This window comes from Myxocyprinus asiaticus, chromosome 11, assembly GCF_019703515.2.
Source record: "Myxocyprinus asiaticus isolate MX2 ecotype Aquarium Trade chromosome 11, UBuf_Myxa_2, whole genome shotgun sequence".
Taxonomy (NCBI): domain Eukaryota; kingdom Metazoa; phylum Chordata; class Actinopteri; order Cypriniformes; family Catostomidae; genus Myxocyprinus; species Myxocyprinus asiaticus.
Window position 1 is genome coordinate 18,477,568 of NC_059354.1, and position 22,209 is coordinate 18,499,776.

The 22,209-nt window shown below is 38.1% G+C and overlaps 1 protein-coding gene across 2 annotated transcripts in view; it reads left to right on the forward strand.

Annotated features, from left to right (window-relative positions):
- The window catches only part of LOC127447869 (insulin-like growth factor 2 mRNA-binding protein 2), an 87,254-nt gene that overhangs the window by 56,744 nt on the left and 8,301 nt on the right, over positions 1-22,209 (forward strand). The window contains exons 5-12 of one of the 2 annotated variants that reach the window (XM_051710022.1): positions 8,286-8,349; positions 9,082-9,369; positions 10,295-10,429; positions 10,547-10,669; positions 12,155-12,290; positions 14,917-15,051; positions 18,445-18,513; positions 21,487-21,603. In XM_051710022.1, coding sequence (XP_051565982.1) covers positions 8,286-8,349; positions 9,082-9,369; positions 10,295-10,429; positions 10,547-10,669; positions 12,155-12,290; positions 14,917-15,051; positions 18,445-18,513; positions 21,487-21,603 — 1,067 coding nt within the window. The remainder of the gene's footprint in view (positions 1-8,285; positions 8,350-9,081; positions 9,370-10,294; positions 10,430-10,546; positions 10,670-12,154; positions 12,291-14,916; positions 15,052-18,444; positions 18,514-21,486; positions 21,604-22,209) is intronic. The other variant, XM_051710023.1, reaches the window with a different exon arrangement.

Here is a 22,209-nt window from a genome sequence, read left to right on the forward strand (position 1 = left end):
CACATCAATCTATACTCCATACCCCATAATGACAATGCAAAAACCAGATTTTTGATAACTTTGCAAATTTATTCAAAAGAAAAAACTGAAATATCACATTGACATAAGTATTTAGACCCTTTGCTATGACACTTGAAATTTAGCTCAGATGCATCCCATTTATCTGGATCATTTTTGAGATGTTTCTACACTACACATTCAATTGATTGGGTATGATTTGGAAAGGCGCACACTTGTCTATATAAGGTCTCACAGCTGAAAATGCATATCAGAGCAAAAACCAAGCCATGAGGTCAAAGGAACTGCCTGCAGAGCTCAGAGACAGGATTTTGTCAAGGCACAGATCTGGGGAAGGCTACAAAAAATGTTCAGCTGCATTGAAGGTTCCCAAGAGAACAGTGGCCTCCATAATTCTTAAATGGAAAGAACCCAATGTTCACTCTAGTTGAGCTCCAGAGATCATGTGTGGAGATGGGAGAAACTTGCAGAAGGACATCCATCACCGCAAAACTCCACCGATCTGGGCTTTATGGCAGAGTGGCCAGACGGAAGCCTCTCCTCAGTGCAAGACACAAAAAAAGAACCTGAAGTACCCTCAGACTGTGAGAAACAAGATTCTCTGTTTTTATGAAACAAAGATTGAACTGTTTGGCCTCAATTTCAAACGTCATGTCTGGAGGAAACCAGGCACTGCTCATCACCTGTGCAATACCATCCCAACGGTGAAGCATGGTGGTGGTAGCATCATGCTGTGGGGGTGTTTTCAGCAGCAGGGACTGGGGGACTGGTCAGTTTTGAAGGAAAGCTGAATGCAGCAAAATACAGAGATATCCTTAATGAAAACCTGGTCCAGAGCGCTCAGGACCTCTGACTGGACCGAAGGTTCACCTTCCAAAAGGACAATGACCCTAAGCACACAGCCAAGACAATGCAAGATTGGCTTAGGGACAATTCTGTGAATGTCCTTTAGTGGCCCAGCCAGATACCGGGTTTTGTAAACCGACGGTCCCTATCCAACCTGACAGAGCTTGAGTGGATCTGCAGAGAAGAATGGCAGAAAATCCCCAGATCCAGGTGTGAAAAGCTTGTCGCATCATACCCAAAAAGACTTGAGGCTGTAATCGCTTCCAAAGGTGCTTCAACTAAGTACAGAGTTAAGGATCTGAATACTTATGCCAATGTGATATTTTAGTTTTTTTGTTTTTAATAAATTTGCTGATAAAAAAGTTATCAGAAATCTGGTTTTTGCTTTGTCATTATGGGGTATGGAGTGTAGATTGATGTAAAAAATATAAATAATTTAAAACATTTTGGCATAAGGCTGCAACATAACAAAATGTGAAAAAAATGAAGGGGTCTGAATACTTCCTGAATGCACTGTAGATTACTACCGGCATCAGTCGCTAACACACTGCAGTAAACGAGGTTGAAGCAAAGTGAAACTATCTTCATGTGTCTGAAACATCTCAGACGTTTCATCTTAACCAGGTTTGTGATAGGACAAGTTCACATGGTTCGAGTGTGGCTTTAGACTGTAACTTTTTTTTTTTAATTCTAAATTTAGCTTTATTAATCAGCATCTTACAAGCCTTTCATAAAAATAGATTTTTGTAGTGAGACTCACACTGGCACCAATTGAAATGAACTGGGCCTCACACAAGACACCAAAGTATATGATGATTTTTGATCACGTCACTGAAGGTGTGTATGTGTGTTTGTGTTTATTAATATCAGATGGCCCCACCCTCCATTCTCGGGGCACCAGCTAAGGAGTTTCACCTTGACAGAAAAAGAATGATCCAAATGGACCATTCAATAAATTAGAAATATGTAAATTGGAGGGAGCTAGTCATCTGATTATTCTGAAGAATTCATGAGATTCGGCCTAACCCTTTAGAGCCCTTCTGTATCATCAACACAAGGAACACACAGTTGTAACAAAATTAGTTTTATTTACAAAAAGATAAACAAGAATATCTAACAAAACCTACAAAATGGTACTAATATGCTAAAAGATAAAATAAATGAATAGGTAAATAAAAGTGCATTGGATGGAAATATGGAAGTGGTTGAATTGGATGTAGCAATAGCAAAATATGACTAAATAATTAAAATAATAGCAAAATAGCAAAATAATACAAAAATATTGTATTCTGTTACATCGCCCACCACGCAGGCCAGAGATTCAGAATGTTCATTATTATTCGGTTATTGCCTCTCTCTCGTAGAGTGAGACCAGAACGGAGAAGTGTTATAGAAGTGCATCCTGTTAACGACCCTCTGGACAGGTACTCAGGACAAAGGTGTGGTTATCTGGAGGATAGTTGTATACCTTCCTGATGAGGAGGAGATTTCATTTTGGTGCCTTCCTGTTTCAGGGTCATGATTGGCTGCTGAGATCAGAGTGGAGGGGACAGTGTGGTCAGCCCTCCCTGGAACTCATTTTCATACTCATTGCAGGCTTAAAGTTCACAGTTAGAACAGTGTCCTTAAAGTTTTACCTATGCGATGTTATCTTTCCAAATACTCTTTGCATTTTTCTGAAGATATAGAGACCAAACATGATATTAAAAGATTAAATGTTATGCATGCATAACATCCATAGTTCAGTTTGTGTGAACTATTGTGCTAATTGAAAACTGCAATTTACATAAACAATTTGTGAACTGTGAACAAACATGGAGTGGATGTGTTGCAGTTGGTGTCCATGTTAGGAGTAAAAGTTTGTGTGTAAAGATTTTCTTTGTGGATTCTTTGTTTCAGCTTTTTCCGCATGGTAAGTTAATGCTGCTTCGAGAGGTCTTGAAGAATTTTATGGTCCTTCTCACCTCTGGCCTTAGGATGGGGGGTTTGTGAGGTTGCTAAGAAACCTCTCATTGACCAATGAGAAGGCATTTCCAACGTGTTGGAAGATCATTCCTGCCTTGTGAGGAGTGTCTGGCAGTTGTCCGAGCAGCTTATCTGATGGCTGTGCTTGACATTTGTTTGTGCTGGTCCTGCCACGATCCAATCAAAATGGAGCAACTTTTCTTTGCCTTGAAAGTTAGAGAGGGGCTCTGCCATAAACTGGCTCATGGAATGTCATCTGGTCTGATGGTTCACCACATTTTTGTTCTAATTTTGTGAAAAAATTAATCAGAGATATCATCATTGCCATGGATGGCGAGGAAAGACAACCAAAACTTCTGAAATGACCAGTTAGTAGCCTAGAGGAGTTCTCTACTTATGATGAGATCAAATGTTGCCATTATTTGGTAGTCAGCCCATTTACAGTATACTGAACTATAGCAAGCAAACAATATTTTTTAAGCTGCACTGTGATGTACATTGTTTGTTTATTGTTGGTAGATTCTTACTTTAAGGAAAATATAAAAATGGTCCATTCAGAGATTTTCAAAATTGTCTCTTTACTTAGTCACAAGGCCTCCCATGGACATAGGTTTCTGAATGTAACAATATTCAAACACAAATACTGGCCTGCCGTCATTAACCTTATCTTTTAATAATCATATCCAAGAGCTCTTGATTGATGAACTCTATGAAGTATTTTAATATTTTGCTAGAAGATCCCTCAAACCCCACTACTTTGGTTATCTCTGAGCCCCCAGTGCCCTCATTCTTTTCCCTGGTGTATACTGGACAAAGCAGTTTTGAAGAGACTTATTTTAAAAAAAAAAAAAACATTTCCTCCCTTTTCTCCCCAATTTGGAATGCCCAATTCCCAATGCGCTCTAAGTCCTCGTGGTGGTGTAGTGACTCGCCTCAATCTGGGTGGTGGAGGACGAATCTCAGTCGCCTTCGCATCTGATACCGTCAATCCGCGCATCTTATCACATGGCTTGTTGAGCGCGTTGCCGCAGAGACATAGCACGTGTGGAGGCTTCACGCTACTCTCCTTGGCGTCCACGCACAACTCACCATGTGCCCCACCGAGAGCAAGAACCACATTATAGCGACCACAAGGAGGTTACCCCATGTGACTCTACCCTCCCTAGCAACTGGGCCAATTTGGTTGCTTAGGAGACCTGGCTGGAGTCACTCAGCACGCCCTGGATTTGAACTCACGGCTCCAGGGGTGGTGGTCAGCTTCTTTACTCGCTGAGCTACCCAGGCCCCGTGAAGAGACTATTTTTAATATTTTGGATTGATTTTTTAAGTGCGATTGCTTCCAACTTGGAAAATTAAAAAAATAAAATAAAAATAATAATAATCTTTTATCATTTAATAGCCTTACAGAAAACTGACAACATTTAAGTTATTATTGTCCAGACCTTTGCTGGGAAGGAAAAGTGTTGAAACCAGACATTTTGGAACTTTAATTGAATGCCCCTGGTCTAAATGGAATTCTTCTAATGTAGTGATGTCTTCATTTAGTTCCTACAGCATTCCTACAGTCAAGGAAAACTTTCCAAGCCTGAAAAAGTAATTGAAATGAATAAAACCATGGAAATAAACATTTGAATATACAGAGAATTTACATTTCTCTATTTATCTCAAAAATTTTAAGGAAATATTTCTTCCTCAAAAGTACTACAATAATCATTAATTGAATCATTAAGGAAACAAAAATGTTAAGAGAAATCAGAACTGGAATCATTTAATTGCTTACAATTCCCATCCCTACGAGTAAATAGGCACTAAATGATTTAACAAATCGGTCTGAATAAAAATAAAATTATATATATATATATATATATATATATATATATATATATATATACACACACACACACACACACACACACACATATACACTACCAGTCAAAAGTTTTGAAACACTTACTCATTCTTTATTATAATTTTTTTTCACATTTTAGAATAATAGTAAAGTCATAAACTATGGAATAACATAAATGGAACTATGGGAATTATGTTGTGACTAAACAAAATCCAAAATAAATCAAAACTGTGTTATATTTTAGCATCTTCAAAGTAGTCATCCTTTGCCTAGAATTTGCAGACATGTACTCTTGACATTTTCTCAACCAACTTCTTGAGGTATCACCCTGGGATGCATTTTAAACTATGTTGGGCACTTATTGGCTGTTTTTCTTTATTATTTGGTCCAAGTCATCAATTTCAAAAACTTTTTTTTTTTAATTAAATTTTAGTTTATATATATATATATATATATACACATACACTACCGGTCAAAAGTTTTGAAACACTTCACTGAAATGTTTCTCATGATCTTTTGATCTGAAGGCGTATGCTTAAATGTTTGAAATTAGTTTTGTAGATAAAAATATAATTGTGCCAACATATTAATTTATTTCATTATAAAACTAAAAGTTAATTTAAAAAAAAATTAAAAAAAATTGAAATTGATGACTTGGACGAAATAATAAAGAAAAGCAGCCAATAAGTGCCCAACATAGATGAGAACTCCTTCAATACTGTTTAAAAAGCATCCCAGGGTGATACCTCACGTCTGCAAATTCTAGGCAAAATGTGGCCAATTTGAAAATGCTAAAATATAACACAGTTTTGATTTATTTTGGATTTTGTTTAGTCACAACATAATTCCCATAGTTGCATTTATGTTATTCCATAGTTTTGATGACTTTACTATTACTCTAAAATGTGAAAAAAAAAAAAAAAAGATTTTATATATATATATATATATATATATATATATATATATATATATATATATATATATATATATATATATATCTACACAGTATCTCACAGAAGTGAGTACACCTCTCACATTTTAGTAAATATTTTATTATATCTTTTCATGTGACAACACTGAAGAAATGACACTCTGCTACAATGTAAAGTAGTGAGTGTACTGCTTGTATATCAGTGTAAATTTGCTGTCCCCTCAAAATAACTCAACACACAGCCATTAATGTCTAAACCGCTGGCAACAAAAGTGAGTACACCCCTAAGTGAAAATGTCCAAATTGGGCACAATTAGCCATTTTCCCTCCCTGGTGTCATGTGATTCGTTAGTGTTACAAGGTCTCAGGTGTGAATGGGGAGCAGGTGTGTTAAATTTGGTGTTATCGCTCTCACTCTCTCATACTGGTCACTGGAAGTTCAACATGGCACCTCATGGCAAAGAACTCTCTGAGGATCTGAAAAAAAGAATTGTTGCTCTACATAAAGATGGCCTAGGCTATAAGAGGATTGCCAAGACCCTGAAACTGAGCAGCAGCACGGTGGCCAAGACCATACAGCGGTTTAACAGGACAGGTTCCACTCAGAACAGGCCTCGCCATGGTCGACCAAAGAAGTTGAGTGCATGTGCTCAGCGTCATATCCAGAGGTTGTCTTTGGGATATAGACGTATGAGTGCTGCCAGCATTGCTGCAGAGGTTGAAGGGGTGGGGGGTCAGCCTGTCAGTGCTCAGACCATACGCCGCACACTGCATCAAATTGGTCTGCATGGCTGTCGTCCCAGAAGGAAGCCTCTTCTAAAGATGATGCACAAGAAAGCCCGCAAACAGTTTGCTGAAGACAAGCAGACTAAGGACATGGATTACTGGAACCATGTCCTATGGTCTGATGAGACCAAGATAAACTTATTTGGTTCAGATGGTGTCAAGTGTGTGTGGCGGCAACCAGGTGAGGAGCACAAAGACAAGTGTGTCTTGCCTGCAGTCAAGCATGGTGGTGGGAGTGTCATGGTCTGGGGCTGCATGAGTGCTGCCAGCACTGGGGAGCTACAGTTAATTAAGGGAACCATGAATGCCAACATGTACTGTGACATACTGAAGCAGAGCATGATCCCCTCCCTTCGGAGACTGGGCCACAGGGCAGTATTCCAACATGATAACGACCCCAAACACACCTCCAAGATGACAACTGCCTTGCTAAAGAAGCTGAGGGTAAAGGTGATGGACTGGCCAAGCATGTCTCCAGACCTAAACCCTATTGAGCATCTGTGGGGCATCCTCAAACGGAAGGTGGAGGAGCGCAAGGTCTCTAACATTCACCAGCTCCGTGATGTCGTCATGGAGGAGTGGAATAGGACTCCAGTGGCAACCTGTGAAGCTCTGGTGAACTCCATGCCCAAGAGGGTTAAGGCAGTGCTGGAAAATAATGGTGGCCACACAAAATATTGACACTTTGGGCCCAATTTGGACATTTTCACTTAGGGGTGTACTCACTTTTGTTGCCAGCGGTTTAGACATTAATGGCTGTGTGTTGAGTTATTTTGAGGGGACAGCAAATTTACACTGTTATACAAGCTGTACACTCACTACTTTACATTGTAGCAAAGTGTCATTTCTTCAGTGTTGTCACATGAAAAGATATAATAAAATATTTACTAAAATGTGAGGGGTGTACTCACTTCTGTGAGATACTGTATATATATATATATATATATATATATAATAAAGAATGAGTAAGTGTTTCAAAACTTTTGACTGGTAGTGTATATATATATATATATATATATATATATATATATATATATATATATATATAAAATCTTAAGCCCTGGTCACACTAGGCTTTGAGCATGCAAAATTATTTCAGACATCACAAAGGACCATAATATTATGTCAAGCGCAAGGCCTCTGAGTTTAATAAATCACTAATAAGAAAAAATATTATATTTGAAATGTCAGTATACAACATTTTTAAACTTCAATTGGTCACATGGTCTTGTCATCTTGATTCGCAGTTCAGAGTTCCCCAAACTTGAACTTTTCCTTGCAGCGTAGTGCAAAATGTATTCACATGAAAATGTTTGGATATGTTTAAATAAGAGTGAAAGGAGCACGAAGTGTAGTGTAACCGCCCCTTTATCTAGTCATCACAAATAACTAGCAAGGACATGAATGAGTTATCAAAAATCATTGGCCAAAAAATGTGGTAATGCTATTCCTAACATTTCATTCTCTGTGGAGAATGTAAAATATCTTGACCTTTACCAGGGATGGAGCTGTGTTGTACACCGGTGCTATAGTTAGCTGTAGAAATGTGTATAGCTACGTCAACTCTTGAAGTGGAGAGTCCTTGCCCTCATTGTGTCTGTCTTTAGATGATACACAGGGCTTTGATCTGTGGACAGCAGTTCTGTTTTGTGCTTTTTCTTGTGAAGTACACATCTGGCCAGGGCACAGTAATGGCCATTTTATATGCAGATACACAAGTGGCTCTTCACAGCACCAGTGAAAAACTGTGTTTGTTTGCCTGCATGTATCTAACACAAAAGCACGCAGTCACACATGTTTATGAAAATGACCAAGCTCTTTTTAAACATGCACTTATGCTCTCTCTCTCTCTCTCTCTCTCTCTCTCTCTCTCTCTCTCTCTCTTTGCAGTTAACACTGATACAGAAACAGCAGTGGTGAATGTCACATACTCAACAAAAGAGGAGGCTAAAATGTAAGCATCTTCGCTTACCATGTGAAAACACAATGTATTTTTCTTATCAAAGTTGGGCTGGGTGATATCGCTAAAACAATTGTGTCTCGATATTTTCAGCCTTTTGATGATATCAGATATACATTTATGCATTTCCTCTGAAATTACTTAGGATGTTTTTTCAGTCAGTGGGATCCTTGATTTCAACCAAACTACCATTGTTGCCATTAGATTGAAATTGTTCAATGCAAGACGTAAATTACAATGAAAATCTAGTTAAATAGTGATGTTTCCAGACATATTGTTGACTAAATGAACAGAACGTAAAGTGATTTTTAATAATTTTGATTTATAGGCATATATACACCAATACCTCATAATAAACAGCAATATTTACCTACATGTATTTTTTTACTAGATTATTTAAAATATCTTTTCACTTCTATGAACATTTTTGAGTGATGACAAATTAATTGTAAATCTCACAGTTATGAATTGAATTGTTGAAATGTAGTTTCAACTGATTCACAGAAGTGGACTGAACTTACCAAATGTAACAACTTTTTTGCTATTGAATTTTGTATCAAAGATGCTACTTTATTTGAACATCTCTGTCAGCAAAATCATTGCAAATATATAATCATCTAGATGAATGAAAAGCACCGAAATTCGCCACTGGAAATAAATCTCACCACCTTCACATTGCTATTGCTATTTCTGTTGATAATTGTCCCCCTCCCTCCATGTCTTCAGAGCTGTAGAGAAGTTAACTGGACAGAAGTTTGACGATTACTCCTTTAAAGTGTCTTATATTTTGGATATGGATGCTGCTTCGCCTCTGCCTGCAACTCAGAATCGTCGGGGTGGAAGGTCATCACGGGATCAGGACTCCCAGCCCGGGACCTCAGGAGGCTCTCTGGGGCCCCGACAGAAACAGCCAGACTTCCCCCTGCGCATACTGGTGCCCACGCAGTTTGTGGGAGCCATCATTGGCAAGGAGGGGCTCACAATCAAAAACATCACCAAACAGACACAATCTAAGTGAGTGAAGAGTGTATTGATGAGACAAGCACATTTCAAATATACATCGATCAGCCGCAACATTAAACCACCTGCCTAATATTGTGTAGGTCCCCCTCTTGCCACCAAAACAGCGCCAACCTGCATCTCAGAATAGCATTCTGAGATTATATTGTTCTCACCACAATTGTACAGAGTGGTTATCTGAGTTACCGTAGACTTTGTCCGTTCGAACCAGTCTGGCCATTCTCTGTTGACCTCTTTCATCAACAAGGCATTTCTGTCCACAGAAAATCCCAGGAGATCAGCAGTTACAGAAATACTCAAACCAACCCTGGAAATGCCTTGTTGATGAGAGAGGTCAATGGAGAATGGCCAGAATGGTTCGAACAGACAAAGTCTACGGTAACTCAGATAACCATTCTGTACAATTGTTGTGAGAAAAATAGCATCTCAAAATGCTATTGTGAGATGCGGGTTGGCACTGTTTTGGTGGCACGAGGGGGAGCTACACAATATTAGGCAGGTGGTTTTAATATTGTGGCTGATCGGTGTATGTGATTGATGATTTCATGATGAAGGTTAATTGTTAGCCTTCACATCCCTTTTAATTAATAGTTACATTTATAAATGCTTTTGCTCTAGTGATCGACCAATTGGAGTGTAATTAACAACTGGAAGCATTACCAAATTAGGTAAAATGTAATAAACACACAAGGGGCATTCTGAATATAATGAAGCGCTATTATAAACAATATTTACTCAAAATTCACTCAAAAATATTTGAAAACAGAAAATGTTTATTATCCAATGAAAGGGTCATCAGGAGATTTTGGACATATCGACTGATATTTCGGTCTGTGCACATTTCATTTAAAAGCCTCCTGAAGGACAATGAGAGGTTTTGATTTATCACTTTTGAATAGTCATGTTCCTTTCCTGATAGGGTGGACATCCATCGAAAGGAGAATGCAGGAGCGGCAGAGAAGCCCATCACCATCCACTCCACTCCTGAGGGCTGCTCAGCCGCATGCCGCATGATCATGGACATAATGGAGAAAGAGGCCAATGACACGAAGGTGTAAGTCTGAATCTTCCACCTGAAGTAAATTTTGAAGCTACTCTGTTTATCTCACGGAGCTCTTTATGCATGTGTCTGGAGTTGCCAACTTGTGGGCTTTTGGTATTTCTTCTGCAGAACGGAAGATATTCCTTTGAAGATCCTGGCCTACAACAGTCTGGTCGGAAGACTGATTGGGAAGGAGGGCAGGAACCTGAAGAAGATTGAAGAGGAGACAGAGACCAAGATAACCATCTCTTCGTAAGAGTCCATTTGAGTTTGATGGCTTCCAGCAGCTGAAAACTAGGGGTGCACCGTAGGGCTGCAAATAACAATTATTTTGATAATTGACTAATCTAACTATTATTAGAACGATTATTCGAATATTCGATTAATCATTAGCTCTTAACCAACTATTCAGCTTGTGCCTTGACCTAAAAGGTTGTATTAAATGTGCTTACTAACAATAAGAGGACAAAATCATCTTTTAAAAAATACCTCTAAATGACATTCACTGAATTAAAGAAAAAAAACAAAAAACTTTTTGTTAAGTTTAATTCAGTAAAAAATTCCATGCAAAGAATCCTATTGTTATCAAGAGTTTTTGTCTAGTTTTTCATTTAAAATGGTCAAAAAATCATTAAAACAAGATACATTTACATATAAGGTAAACAACATATAAGATATTTAGACTTGCTTTCAGAGAATGTATCTTGCATATAAGTGTATTTTGTACATAAGTGTATTTTTTCACTTGTTTATACTTCTTCCAGTACAGTAAAGACAAAATATTCTTATATTCAAGATATATTCTCATATCTAGAATTATTAATGCTTCCCTCAAGTGAAATTACCCTTCTGAAACAAACAGCTTGGTCAGAATGAAAGACCAATAAGACCAGCTATGATGTTATATTATGATATTTTGATGCCTGCCCTGCTGCAAAAGCCAGCTTAAAACAACTTTAGGTTGTTTGCTGGTTTTAGCTGATTTAAACTGTCTTTATAATCAGGCCAGGCATCATAATGTACAACAGAAAATTTGGATAACTGTTAAGTACTTTTGAAACCTGTCATAAAATAAAGAGTACACTATTAAAATAAAATAAGCCCTGCTATTTTCTGCTTTCAATATTGGCCAGTTCAGACTGAGGCATTTATTTAAAAAAATTATAATATTGTCAATATCTTTTTAGTAACTGATGTATTGTGCATCCCTCCTAAAAACAATACTGTCCTCCTCCACTTTTCCTTGCAGGCATACATGACTTCAAGTTCAGGAAACTTTGTTCAACCTGCAAAGTTGTTTTGATAGGAAATATTGTGCTTCGTAATGAAGCTATTGATCATAACGTCACCTCATAATAGTGTGACTGTCCACAGTGCTTCCGTGGTCAGTGTTTCCTTTAGTTTCAGTTAGCACCAGGGTACAGGTGGTCTTTTGTATTTCCCAGAAATAAAGTGTGTACACACACATTTAGCATTGGACGTGAGTCATCCAATTAAGCCCTAACCAGGACTCCTGATGTCATTGCTTAGCTGTCCATATAACATCTAAAACAACTTCATTCATCAGTGCTTATCAATATCAACTCAAATGATTTGATACCATTTGGGCAAGTGTGTTATCTCTTTTTATGACATCATTTACTGTAGATCGCTTTTACTGGAGAAGAATAATGTGTCTGCCTTCTTTCTCTCTCTCGCTCTCTCCCTCTCTCTCTCTCTCTCTCCCCAATCCCACAGTTTACAGGACTTGACTTTTTATAACCAAGAGAGAACCATTATCGTGAAGGGGAGTATTGAAGCCTGTTGTAGGGCTGAAGCGGATATCATGAGAAAACTGAGGGATGCCTATGAGAATGACATTGCTGCTATTAACGTAAGTGTTTGTGATTTCTGAGAGCTGTTGAATCATATCATGACAAAAAATGTGATTTCCACCCAATTCAAACCCCCTCCCCCGCCTTTGATGTTGAAATCAATAGAGGATTCCAGAGCTGGTTGGTTGGTTTACGAGGACATTTTTTTAGGTTACAAACTGGTAATTACAAGGGTATTATGCTATAATTGTGGTTTATGAGGACATTTCTAGTGTCCCCATAATTCAAATCAGTTAAAAAACATACTAAACAATGTTTTTTGAAAATGTAAAAATGCAGAATGTTTTTTGTGAGGGTTAGGTTTATGGAAGTGGCGATTTCATCTGCAAATGAATAGCAAAAAACAAAAAGGTTATCCAATCAGAATTTATTCCTTGATGCTAACAAGCGAAGCGTGACGCCTGTTTCACAAATCGCATTCCCGAAGCCGAGCTTGTTAGCCGAAGCAGCGCTTGAGTTTGAGCTCCACCCCGTGATGCCTTCAGAATTTCTATAGAATCCCTCAACAGTTCAAGTGAATAGGCATCTATATCGTCAGATTCATCAGCCAATCAAATTGATTTATTTGTTCTTGGTGGGTGTGGTCTTTAGGATATGTCCCGGTCGAGGCCTTCTAGCTGGCCTTGAGTGAAGCAATTATGCTTTAAGTGATGTATGTCATTTGAAAGCAAAGAGCACAAGCTCTATAGCTAATGAGTCAGCTGTCACCATTGAGAAAGAGATCCTTATGGATTTAAAAAACAGAAATATAAACAGGAAAGGAGGGCTGATTTTCACTTCAGGCTAATTGGTAAGTGCTTTTTGCATTGTTATAGCAACATCAGGAGTTTTCTAAGTGTAAATTAGGCTGGCCTGAGCATTCAGTGTCGGTTCAAGTTTTGAAAAGTAACCGTGTATCCTTACAAAACTAAAAATTGTTGCAAGCAACATTTAAATTGCAAATATTATTAGATAGCTTTTTCCTAGTATTAGGCCTCCTTGGTTTTGGCATTCGTGCATGGACATGTTTATGAAATGTAAATTGGTATTATAAGTTGGTTGAAACGTAATGTGTAATGTTTAACGTAGTAAAAGAAATGAAAGTACTGGACTGATGGTTAAACACTATCCGCATGTTTTTTTAACTGAATCACACTGCACACAGCCAGCACTCAGGTGTTCAACGCTATATGTATTTGGCAGGTAGAATTCACATTAATATGACACAGTGTCCCCTATAGGCTGGGAATAGTATTGCAACTTAGGAATGATAGCACAGAACACAACATAATGTATGATGTCCATAGGCATAGGGTATCTTATTAATTGTGAAACTGTGTTTTCTTATGGCATGAATCACACTGAAGGCCTAGACTTGTGGTTCGTCTGTTTGTTGGTTTATGGGAAACAGCCCTGAGTCAGTCCGTCCCCTGCTGTGCATACTGAGAACACACTGTCATCCTGTCAACAGTCGTTCACACAGATTTGCATGCACATGTACACCATTCAACCTGTTTATACTCATGACATCTCAGCCTATGACATCATCATCCTGTGCCTGGGAAAGTTGAAGCCATAGACTGAGAGCAAATACAGTAACAATAGCATTATCAGTCTCATTTACACCGTCACATTCTAAACCTCTTATCATGTTCTAGGAGTCATTTATCTTGAGGAAAAGGCGTCTGTCAAGTAGAGATCAAATTTATGCAGTTTCATTTATACTCGCACATTAGTCAGTCCTCAGTCAGGCGTACAGTAAATTATTCATGCTGGGATCAAGTGTTTTTGCGACAGTTTCATGTGTAACTGTTCGTTAGTCGATCCCTGTATCCTTCATTCCTGTCTCAATGAAAGAGAAGCATGCCAGTTTTTATCTTTTAATGAAAAAGCAGGTGTTTTAGGTCTGACGTCCTGTATCAAGACTGAACAGCATTTAAACTTCTTATCTAAAACTACTTTCAAGATAAATGATGTATCGGGTCGATGGAGCCACCTAGCGAGACAGTAGAGATCTTACAAGATGTTACTTTAATTCTTGAAAATGCAGAACAGGAACAGTCCTCTTAGCAAGAGTGTCAAGCGGCAGTGTTTGCTTTTAAGGTTTTTTCAATATCCACATGGTTAAAGAGAACATGAAATCAAAATGTGACTTTTGTGGCTTTTAGTTCATATCTATTAGCTTTGAAATCATACACATACATACACTTTTAATTCACATTTAAAAATGCCAGTCTCTCTCTTCTGGGAAAATGGACTAAAAATATTGATGACTTAAATTTCACTTCACAGATTTTTGTTCAATCAAATGCTCTCTAGTATGAGAATGTCCCTCCCCCTAATAACATATGCAAGTAGCAAATCAGGGATCATGGTTGTCACGTACACTAAAGGCTACTGGCTATTAGAAAATTGGAAAAATGTCTTTACTAAGCCGTTTCAATAGAAAATACGTCAACACAAAAGAAAACTGGGCTCGTCAAGCAGTTTCACTAGCACTTTTTTTTGTTTGTACAGCCGAGAAACACATGGAAACTGAGAAATAGGCAAATATCTCTCAAATGAGTTTGAATAAGGAAAAACACGATAGGTTGAGGTCTTGCACTGGGTAATAATTCTTAATCCATAATGTTTTTTCTCTTGCAGCAAAACACCAACCTTATTCCTGGACTGAGCCTGAGCACAATGGGCATCTTTTCCAACAATCTGTCAGTATTGCCACCAGCTGCTGGTCCTCGAGGTGTCCCACACGTACCCCCAACCGGCTACAACCCCTTTCTTGTGAGTGCAAACCACAGTATGGAATTGATTATGTAACTGCAATATATTTGGATGTTTCAGACTCAGAAATGCATTACATACCAGCAGGATTGGACAAAGTTCAGAATTTAAGAATTGGCTCCCTTTCAATTCATAGCTGTGTCCCAAATGACATTATACACAATGCACTTACAAAATACACTATGCCAGGGTTCCCCAATTAGTTTTCACCAAGGGCCAAATTCTGTCAACAATACAAAGTTAAGGGCCTCGGCCGTCGATGTAATGACAATTTTTTTGTGCTGCTGCTATTATTATTATTACTATTGTTGTTTTTATTATTAAAAGAGTCACACATAAATAATTATATTTCTTTATTAGTTCTTTTTCTCAGTATTAGTAGCCTGTTTTATTTTATTCAAACAATTATGAACATGTTGTTTGTATACAGATACACAAACCTACACAACTTTGCCTGCTGAAAAAAAAAAAAAGAAAAAAAAAAAACTGTTCCTGCTCATCTCCAAATGGGATCTCCTGCACTTTCCTTAATTGCAGATTCAATTATTAGACCTATTAGCCTTAATATTGTTATTGTTCTTAAGGATAATATAACAAAGTATTGCAATAATTTCAATAAAGAAAAGGCCGTGAGCCAGTGTTTTCTTATTAAGCTATGCAGGGGGCTTGGGTAGCTCAGTGAGTACTGACGCTGACTGCCACACCTGGAGTTGCGAGTTCGAATCCAGGGCGTGCTGAGTGACTCCAGCCAGGTCTCCTAAGCAACCAAATTGGCCCAGTTGCTAAGGAGGGTATAGTCACATGGGGTAACCTCCTCGTGGTCACGATTAGTGGTTCTCGCTCTCAATGGGGCGCATGGTAAATTGTGCGTGGATTGCGGAGAATAGCATGAGCCTCCACATGCACAGCGAGCCACATGATAAGATGCGTGGATTGACTGTCTCAGAAGCGGAGGCAACTGAGACTTGTCCTCTGCCACCCGGATTGAGGTGAGTAACCGCGCCACCACGAGGACCTAGTAAGTAGTGGGAATTGGGTATGCCAAATTGGGGAGAAAAGGGGATCAAATAAAAAAAAAAAAAAATATATATATATATATATATATATATATATATATATATATATATATATATATATATATATATTAGGCTATGCATCATATGTTTTTCTGTACAATGTTGTGCTTAATGTGCACTATTCCATGTGTATTTGTTTCACAGTACCTTGTGTTATATTATCCAGGCATTAATCCAGACATTATAAAAAGAGTAGTTGGCTTCGGGAGTCCGTTTGGAATATACTCGTAGCAAAATACATGTGCAAATATAAATCGGATTTACTCATCTCACTTGCAAAAAAACACAGATAATATACTCCTCAGAATGCATCAGCACCATGGAAAGAACATAATGAAACAGTTATGCCAAATTAGGTAAATTAACGCTTTAACAGCGTTCAATATATTAATCGCTAACAGCTGAAGGTGTGGGCATGAGAATGGTATAAATGTTTGTAGAACAGCGACGCCTACTGTACAGGGGTGAAATTGTTTATCATTTTAATTTTTTACACACTTTGTGTGTATAGACCATTCGTCCAAAGTTTGTCTCACATAATCATCACGGATTTGGTGTGAACAGGCCTTTAGCACGGGCCAAATGTTTGATGTGGCCCGTGGTCCGCCTGTTGAGGAACCCTGCACTATGCACTCAGCCATTTAGTGTATGAATTTTCAAAGTGTAGAATCGTCCCAAATGGAACACTTAACGTTTTGTTACTACACAGAAGCATTTGCGGTTTAACAGCTGACAGAAGTGACGTTTCAAACTCACACGATGTGTTGCCGCTTTAGCGCATTAGCCAACCTCAGTTCAACACTTGTATCTCAAATAAAGTGCGTATTCTCACAGCGTGGGGTGATGGTAATGCATTGAACTCACATTTGTAAGGTGTTGCCTTCACTGAGGTTTCACTAGTTGCTACATTCTTCATTATTTACAGTTGCTTTGTCAGACCAGCATCGAAGCCAATTAACTCCGCCTCTTCCGCTCAAATGGCAAGCCGCGAGCAATGAGTGCGTAAAATGTCCAACATTCCACACTCCATTGTGGCGGTTGAAAAAGTGCATCATCCGGATACTCATAGTACACTTCTTTTTGTTGCATTTTCAGTGTTAACATACTACTCGCACTACTTACTCTACAAAGTGATGTAGAATAGTGCAGAAGTGTGCGGTTTGGGACGCACCTCATGAGTTGGAATTTGATTGAATTGGTCACAATTACAATATGATAAAAACAGATTTTAATGTTGCCATACAGCACCACTAAATATCTGCTTCATTGTTTTAAGATGACAAGTATTGTTTAAAAATACAGTAAATAGTGTCTTCGAAATTTGAATGTTTTGATTATATTAGAGTTTGGGGTAAATTAGAGCATTCTGGGCAATGAAGTGTTCTAGCACTATGATCCATTAAAGGAAAATTAATCAAATATAATGAAATATAAATATATATGTTTTTGGAAATACCCCTATATGTTTTGTGTATGATAACATGTTAATGGCTAATTTATTTTCTTTGAATTTCATTCCATTGTATTTATACTTCCTTAAATTAAAATTTGAATTACAATTCTGCATCTTGTTTGCTATCTCATTTCAAATGTAGGAATTGAATTGAGATTTTAAAAAGCATTCTTAAAATTCTGAGTGCCGCAAAACCCTGACATTTAGCCTCCCGGTCACATTGTACACCTCACATTGCCCATTTCTCTGTGAGTACTCACCTCAGTAGGCAGTACACCTACACATTATTCGGTTGTATAACCCTTGCGGCTGGTCAGCGTGCTGCAGGATTCGCCCTTACTGTTTAGATATGAGTCAGCTTATGGCTCATGGTTGAACTAATGAAAGTAGAATGAGTGTATGGCTGTGTGAGATGGCACTCATTACTGAACAAATGCTAAAAACTAGTTCATCATCAGTATTGTAAAACTGAAGAGTAGTAATTTATTGTAAATTGTAACAACAGGTTTTTATTGGTGCAGTTGTTTTCTTACGGTAAATCATGGGCTCTACATTCTATTACTGACTTGTAATTTACTGTCAGTAACAAATCATACTTGCAAACTGTTGTTAAAAATTAAAAAGTTTCCATCATATGATATGTCTTGGTGTCTGGTGTTCCTATCAGACTCTAACTAGCATAACCAGCAAGACATCCTTGGTCAGCCAGCTTCTCTATCAAACTTTGTTAGTGAGCAGTTTGGCTAAGTTGCACTGTTGGGTAATCTGCTTTGAAACTGCATAGGAACTTCTGTGCTGCCACAAAAACAGCACACATCTTGTGATGTAAATTGTTTGTAAATGTATCCACGTCATCTATCTCAGGGTCATTCATCACAGCTGGGTGGACTATATGGTGTTCCGCCTGCTAGTGCCATCTCTCACCAGCACACAGTGAGTACACACACCCTCACACACACAATAAGGCACTCAAGGCCTTGCTGTATAGCGAATATAGTCATGGCTGAAAGGGTTGTAAACCTAGAGCTTTTATAGGCCAGAACATGGGCCAAATTTAAAGTGTGTTTTCCCTCAGCCTTTATTTTTTCCCAGTGAAAAAGAAACTGTGATGTTATTTTGATCGATGACTTGGTAGTTATTCACCAAATAATCTGAGCATCACAAGCTAATGTGTTGACTTGAAATACTGTTAACTCATGAATGAAAAAAGCCCTCTGACATCTTCAAACTATCACTATCACTAAAGTCAAAACTATGAGTAATTGGTTTCCTGTGGTTCACAGGCACATGTCAAGCAGATCAGGTTCTTTAGAAACAGACAAGTGGTTTATGTTCTCAACAGTTGAGTTCACTTCCGTGATTATGATAATGCTGGGCAGAACATTTAAAAGATGTGATTTATTATTTGACTTTGAACAGTGCGCATGTATCTCTGTTTGTGTGCGCTGTGTATTTCCCACCCTCGGGGCTTCTCGTAGGCAAGATGCGCCATGCGCGTCAGCTACGCTCATTGCCAGTGTTTAGTTTTAGTTTCTTCAGCAATCTGCATCAAATAAAAGAAGAAAAATGTCCTGTCTTTCCTACAATGTGCATTTGTGTCTTAATTTGTTGTTATTTATTGCGTGACGCGAGCCCTATGCAAATACTCTGTAGCAGCTGTTATATTTCGTGTTTTCCTATGCTGACGTAGCGCTGTTTGGGCAGAGTAAAGTTTACATATGCGTCTTGAACAGCCAGATGCATTTACACTTGACCAAGTTAAGAATGGAATGTGTCTCAAACCACCTCCTGAAGTGGTTTGAGCGATCAGATTGCAATCCGTCTCGAATGCGTTTCAGATGGCATTTACACCTGGTCTTTTCATGATCGGATTGCTATCCGATCAGTGAAAACGCATGAAGTGGCCAAGTGTAAACAGGCCCAAAGTGGAATTGTGGGTGGTTTGGGAAAAACAAAATAAAGTAAAGAGTGACAATGACATTTTCATTGTTCCATATCTCTTTAAAAAAATATTCATTTACTAGGGGTGGGTCAGGATGATTGAATAGCCAACTTGTCATCGGACAACCAGCTGGTTGATTAGTGAGATGGACTAGTGAGTTTATCTAGATTTTACATTTATTTTTTATTTTATTTTTAAGCAAGGATGCTTTAAAGGGGATGAATTTAGAGAAGCAGCTTCTCAAAGAGAGTTTTTACCATGTTAAATGTACAAGTAAATGTTGGACCATCAGTAGGCTAAAACTCTCTGTGTTAAGCTGCATTTCTTACTACTTCCTCTTAAAAGCACCGTCGCTACAAATATTAATGCATTGTTTTGTAACAAATCCACCACCTTCAACAAATTTATTGAGGAATTACAGTTAATACAATTACTGTAAGATACCAAATACCTGTATATTTTAATTGCTGGTCTTTGTACACATTAAGACAGACATCTTTGGCCTCAACATTGCACCTCGTTATTTTGTCTGTCTTGTACTATGAGCATTGTGGCTTTAAGATAATGTGTCATGTAAAAAAAAAACTCTGTTCCATTCTGTTGTGCTCCGTCTAGCTGTTTATGAATGCAAGAACTAGGGATGCACTGGTCCGATACCTGGATCGGTATCAGCTCCGAAACTCGGAGGATCGAGTATTGGTCCGGCAAGCCCGATCCAAATCTGACACTGTGTGTCATAAAAGAACAACAAAATCACCATTATAGTAGTCCATATGACTCGTGCACTTTATTCAAAGTCACTTGAAGACAAAGGATAGCTTTGTGAATCGCAAAAGGCTGCGTTTAATATGTAAATATATAGGCTGAATGTGCTGCGCGTTTCAGTGAATGCGCGCTGTTCTGTTGACACACTCATACAGTAGCAAGCGCTGGGCATGAGATGGTGCACTTCTGTTTTCAACTCTCGGAGAGCCACACAATATGTGAGCGGAGCTATGTGATGGGCTACACCATCTCAGATGTAGATGCTCGGTAGTTCGGTTCGCCTATAACATGCATTGAGAACAGCAACGGACCTGAGCATTTTACCAGATTTTCAATAAGAAGTGTTTTAAATAACTGTCAACTAGGCTACACACACACTCAAAGGACTCCCAGTGGGTTTTAAAGTTAAAATGGCACGACTGACTATATACAAAGTCTTTTAACAAGTCAGTTCACTCTGCAGCCATCTTTGAAATGCTCCCGGGCAGCTATTTTTCTATGTAAACAAGTGGCATACAAGTAGAGCTCCTATCTACTTTAATATGGAAAGACTGAAATCTCCAAAAGATCGGTCAAGATTACGATCAAAGAACATTCCAAACCAGCAGTAAAATCTGACAACACTGGTATCATAAATTGGGCTTCTTTACCTCAGATTAAGTTTTCCCGGCTTGTATAGCTAATGCGCATGAACGTTCTCGAGTTGATTGACAGGTGATGTCTGTATCTAAAAGGTGACTGGCTCTTTTACCTGGAAGGCGGGACACACTTTCTACATCCCTTGACTGTTGGGCATTACCATTTTTCACATTCATTTTAATAGAAGTGACCCGTCTCTGCTAAATAGTCTCTGATATATGGGCCTATTAGTATTATATAATACATTTCTAAAAGTTAATAAATAATAATAATGATAACTATTATTATTATTTGTTTACAAATTACAATAATTTTAGTTGACTAGGTTCCAAAAAAAATTTTTTTTGACTAGTTGATTTTAAAAATGTGTAATTTCACACATACCTAGAATCTGTCTGACATGCTTAAAGGGTTTTTCGAAGCAACAGAGTTCAGGAGGAATCCTTGATGTACAGCATGACATTTACAATTTAGTATTTTTTTTCCCCAGAATACCATGTTAAAAGGATGTAATTTTTTGTGCTTGTCTAGTTTAGTGTCTTCTGCTCTCTCCACAACAGGCTCCTGAACAGGAGGTGGTCTATCTCTTTATTCCCACTCAGGCTGTCGGTGCTATTATTGGCAAGAAGGGACAACATATTAAACAACTAGCACAATTTGCAGGAGCCTCTATTAAGGTAGGAGTTCCTGGCTACCTACTGCTGTCATGTCAATTCTGTAACATCAAGGTTCCTTGTATGGTTTTGTTGCCTGAATATAAACCACAGTGTAAAGCACATATTTCCATGTCATTTTATGTGCCCTGTTGATGAGGTCCTTAGTTTAAACTTGTTTATAATTGGCCTAGTGCCTCAGTGTAGGTGTGCCAATCATCTGCAACCTTCTCTCTGTTAGGAATAGTGTACTACCATACTACTCTTACTACTTCTGCAGTATGCAGTATGTTTACTGTGCCGAGAATGCACATTTTCTGTATGCATGGAAAGCCCAGAAAGCCTACAGAATTGCATGTTAACGTTTTATGTTTACACATTAACATGATTTTTCTATTCATGATTTGACCTGACTACTGAGTTATTGTGGTTTTACACAAAAATAGATTTAAAATGCAAAACAGACTTTTTTATTTCTATGATGATGGGTTACAAATGCAGTGTAATTACAACAGTATAGCATGCCACTGTTAAAAATGTTATTGTTGCATAATGCATACTTTTTCACTTACCATTTAAAAACAAAAACAAATTGTATGTTTAAAGTCAATAAAAATAGCAGGCTATATA